This window comes from Symphodus melops (genome assembly GCF_947650265.1).
Source record: "Symphodus melops genome assembly, chromosome: 2".
In the NCBI taxonomy this organism is placed as follows: domain Eukaryota; kingdom Metazoa; phylum Chordata; class Actinopteri; order Labriformes; family Labridae; genus Symphodus; species Symphodus melops.
This window is the reverse complement of record NC_136692.1, coordinates 937,548-942,424: the sequence shown is the minus strand read 5'-3', so window position 1 is coordinate 942,424 and position 4,877 is coordinate 937,548. Positions and strand designations below refer to the sequence as shown.

Below are 4,877 nucleotides of genomic sequence, written 5' to 3'. Positions count from 1 at the left end.
CTCTCCTCTCCTCTCCTCGTCTCCTCTCCTCGTGTCCTCTCCTCCTCTCCTCTCCTCTCTGGATCAGATTTGAGGTTCAGCTGCATCTATGAAATCAAATCAAACTAAAGTTGTAACTGTGACTCTGAAAGTGAAGTGTGTTTGTTTGTTTCAGTGCAGGAGGCTCCAACCTTCACAGCTCTCCTCTCTCCTCGTCTCCTCGTCTCCTCTCTCCTCGTCTCCTCTCTCCTCATCTCCTCTCTCCTCTCCTCTCCAGCATGTCACCACGAATTCTCACGTTCTCATACAGGACGTCGAACTGAGGGGAGAAGATTTGATCAGAAATAGATTTCATCAGTGATGGACAGAAAGTCAGTCAGAGCTCTCTCTCTCTCTCTGTCTCTCTCTCTCTGTCTCTCTCTCTCTCTCTCTCTCTCTCTGTCTCTCTCTATCTCTCTCTCTCTCTGACTCTCTCTCTTTGACTCTCTCTGTCTCTCTCTCTCTCTGTCTCTCTCTGTCTCTCTCTCTCTCTCTCTCTCTATGTCTCTCTCTGACTCTCTCTCTCTCTCTCCCCCCTCTCTCCCCCCCTCTCTCTCTCTCTCTCTGACTCTCTCTCTCTCTCTCCCCCCCTCTCTCTCTCTCTGTCTCTCTCTCTCTCTCTCTCTGACTCTCTCTCTCTCTCTCCCCCCCCTCTCTCTCTCTCTGTCTCTCTCTCTCTCTCTCCCTGTCTCTCTCTCTCTCTCTCTCTCTCTCTCTCTGTCTCTCTGTCTCTCTCTCTCTCTCTCTCTCTCTGTCTCTCTGTCTCTCTGTCTCTCTCTGTCTCTCTGTCTCTCTCTCTCTCTCTCTCTCTCTCTCTCTCTCACCTCGATCATCTCTGCAGGTTCGTCTGGTTCAGTGGTGGAGTTCACATTTTTCTTCCACCTGAGTTCAATCAGAAAACAATAAATCCACATAGAACAAGATGGCGGTCATAAAGAACAGAATGAATGTTGATGGTTTGACCTCGTCCACAGAGCCAGGACGAGATGAGGACTCAACAAGAGGGGCAGCAGAGTCCACCTGAGGATGGTTATTACTGAGTATGAGATCCCTAAGAATGAAAGAGAGATATGTGAGACACTTCAGAGGAAGGATGAGACTGAAACATCACTTTTCCTTTCTGTGATCCTCTCTGTTCATCATTCAGTCTGACACCATGGACGAGACAAGGATTACACTGTTTTCACTTCTGACCTCCTTCAACTTTCTACTTCCTGTCAGGATGACTGCTCCTCTAATCTTCCTGTTCACACATCAATACGAGGAGGCTGGAGGAGAAACTCCGGCTGAAGAGACAAACATTCAGCTGCTCCACTTCATGGCGCTCAGCATCAAACACTTCAGCTCCTTTTCACTTTTTGTGCTGAGTCAGGCTAACTCTGAGTCAAGCTAACGACAGACTGCTAACTCTGAGTCAAGCTAACGACAGGCTGCTAACTCTGAGTCAAGCTAACGACAGACTGCTAACTCTGAGTCAAGCTAATGACAGGCTGCTAACTCTGAGTCAAGCTAACAACAGACTGCTAACTCTGAGTCAAGCTAACGACAGGCTGCTAACTCTGAGTCAAGCTAACGACAGGCTGAGAGCTGAGGCGGGTTTTAAGCTTCCTGACAAACCGTTACACGGCGCCCACCTGTCAATCAGCTCAGCTACACGCCTTATTGTGAATAACTCTGATCCTTCATCCAATCAAAACTGCTGAGTCATGAAAACATCCCCCCCGTACAGTGTGTGTGGATGGAGACATGAGCTAATCACACCTATTTGGTTTTTTGAAGCAGGTTGTAAACATGTTCATGTCTGCTGTAAAAACAGGCTGTTTGAATGGGTGTGTATGTGACTTCCTGTGCTGCTGCAGCCAGCCTCTAGTGGACACTCCAGGAACTGCAGCCAGCCTCTAGTGGACACTCCAGGTACTGCAGCCAGCCTCTAGTGGACACTCCAGGTACTGCAGCCAGCCTCTAGTGGACACTCCAGGTACTGCAGCCAGCCTCTAGTGGACACTCCAGGAACTGCAGCCAGCCTCTAGTGGACACTCCAGGAACTGCAGCCAGCCTCTAGTGCAGGGTTTCTAAACCTTTTTGACCTTGGGGCCCAACATTTTCAGGGTAAGGTCGTCTGGGGCCCAATCGAGTGAATGGTTCTGATTGAACTGTTGCGGTCATTTTTATTTAATAGCTATTTGTGTCATTATGTTGTAATAATGAATACTGTTCTTCATTTTTATGTTTTTTAATCAATATATCAACCTATACATTGGCTAATTATGCATAAAACCTTGCACAAGTTAAGATCATTTAATTAATTTTGCTCATATAAAATCATGTTTTAGTGCATGTTTGTCAAATAAGTAACACAATATAAACTTAGCAACAAAAGCAATAAAATTAGGTGCTCTAAGTAGTTCGGTAGATTTGTTGAAATTAAAGAGCATTCTGTTTTGTGTAGCGCTGTAGACGAAACATTTGGACATGCGCAGTAGTCGAGAACAAACAACAATGGCGGCGGCTATGTGCTTCAGCAGCTATTGGCGTTGTATCGTCTTTTAAAACAGAACCTTGATATGATACATCGTGTATGTCGCCGCCGAAAGACCAACGAATACTTGCGGCAAATAGTTCAACCTTTACCCGAGCACAGGGCGACCATACGCAGCGTTTGGGTAAGACCTGGGAGAACTAGCTGCTGAGGAGGATGTTGTGGAGGAAGTGGTTATACTGCTGAGTGTCGCGCGTGTCGCGTTGTAAAGTTCCACTGCCCACTACTGGCCGGGCGTGAGAACTACATCGTTTTCACTCAGGCAAGACCTGCCGTGTAGAGTGCGGTCGTTTTGATGCATTTCTGTCATAGCGTCTCCGTGGAAACGGGGCCTCAGGGTAGTCACCTAGCAGAGTTGAGACAGACGTTAAGCTAAATATTCTTCTCCTTCTCGTGATTTAGGCCTACTTCTAACTGATGATACTGCCTCTGGTGGTCGGAGAGTATATTGCAGGCCAACGATCACGAACCCTTACGGCCCACAGATGCAAACATATTATCCCCTCGCAGCCCTGCAGGTGGCGCTCGCGGCCCTTAACCCACGGTTAAGAAACCCTGCTCTAGTGGACACTCCAGGAACTGCAGGAGTTTATATTTCTGCTTCAGCTTCATGTTTCAACAGTGGAGGTTGCTGCTTGGTTGGTAGGTAGGAGTATCTTTATATCACTCTATTTAATGAGTGTTTTACTCACATGGGAGGTTGACAGAGACGTGTTTGGAGGTCGTTCTCCCCAGCGTGTTCTCAGCTTCACAGTAAAACTCCCCGAAGTCAGAGGACTGGATGGAGCTGAAGACAAGCGTTGCTCCTGAAGATGTGTGATGAGGGTTTAGAGGTCTGTCCACCTTGTACCAGGTGTAATTAGCTGCTGGGTTAGCATCACTGCTACAGGTCAGATTGACTGAAGAGCCCTCCTTTATCTCACCGTGGGAACTCAGTGACACAGAGGGAAGCTTTGGAGCATCTGGAGGAGAATCAGAGAGAGCGTTTACACTCACATCAGATGATGGTGGATGTAGGAGCCGAATTGAATTTGAGTTTATTTTTCTTTTTAATTACTAACTTAATTTTTGTGCGCCCTCCATAGGCTGAGTGGCGTGTCTATAAAGAGGAGTGCTGAGAACACCTGGGTGAAGACGGGTCACGGCGCATACCATCATTGACCGCAGGCTCAGCAGTCACGTTTAATGATTAACATTACGTGTTTTTGGTTTCCTTGCATTCAGTTCATATCTTTTGTTTACTTTGACTTACAATAAAACTACCAGCAACTTCAAGCTTCATCTCTAACTGGATTTATTTTTTGGGATTCAAGTCTGCGCGTTTGGTGAACTGGGCCCGTATCTTCCAGTGGCAAAAATAACAAAATACTGGAGAGGTTACAGGACAGACCTGATTTTTGAGTTTTCACCACTTCAAACGTCAATGACGTGCTGTGGATGGACACAAGAGGACTTTGAGAGCGTTACGCGGAGCGAGGACAAGGAAACGCAAGCTTGACGCGTGGCGGAGAAAACAAAGAAGCACGTTGGAAGAGGTACGTGCCTGAAAGGCAACTTTGAAAGAAGATTTTTTGTTTGACAACATTTTTTAAAGACTATTGAATCATAGTAAACCACTCATTTTTGTTTTAATGGAGCGTGTTCTTTGTTTTTTATAATTTTCTTCGGCATGGCCAAACAATTGAGAGCGGTGGAGACGCGCCTATGAATGAAATTAAGTTGACGAGGATAATATTTGGGAAACGTTAAGAACTGTTTGAACTTTCGATTTGTTTAAAGAAAAATAAGTTGGTTTTTTTTGTACCTGTTTCGGAATCTTATTTTGAGTAAAAATGGAAAATTCAGACAAGGAAGTTTTTCCTGGAGGAAACTTGGATGACGCAGCAGCGCGTCTGCATTCTTCCCGGTCAGGGAAAATGTCCCATATAACCAGGAGGATGAACATTGTAAACAGTTTAATGGCTGAAAAAGACTGGGTCGTGTTATATTGAACAGCTTTGGTCCTTTAAAGGCTCTGTGTGTGTGTGTGTGTGTGTGTGTGTTTGTGGGAGTTTGTGTGTGTGTGTGTGTGTGTGTGTGTGTGATGGTGTGAATCAGTGAAGACTGTAAATAAACTCACACACTGGAGGAGACGGGAACTTCTCTTGTCCTCGTACAGCACAGGAATAACTGTCTGTATGAAGAATCTGATTGGATGAATAATCACGTGATGTTTCATTTTTGATTTCCTCTCCATTCTTGAACCAGATGAAGGAGGGATCATCAAGACATGAGTACTGACACGTAAAGATGAGTCCAGTCTCATCTCGTCTTCTCACCT

The 4,877-nt window shown here is 45.8% G+C and overlaps 1 protein-coding gene across 1 annotated transcript; it reads right to left on the bottom strand.

Annotated features, from left to right (window-relative positions):
• Positions 1 to 229: 229 nt before the first annotated feature.
• On the bottom strand, positions 230 to 3,839 carry LOC306819930 (junctional adhesion molecule A-like; the record flags this gene model as incomplete). The annotated part of the gene is made up of 5 exons (XM_079337557.1): positions 230 to 298; positions 843 to 900; positions 982 to 1,069; positions 3,250 to 3,519; positions 3,821 to 3,839. The coding sequence occupies 5 exons, from the start codon at positions 3,837 to 3,839 to the stop codon at positions 230 to 232; spliced, it is 504 nt and encodes a 167-aa protein (XP_079193683.1).
• Positions 3,840 to 4,877: the final 1,038 nt, after the last annotated feature.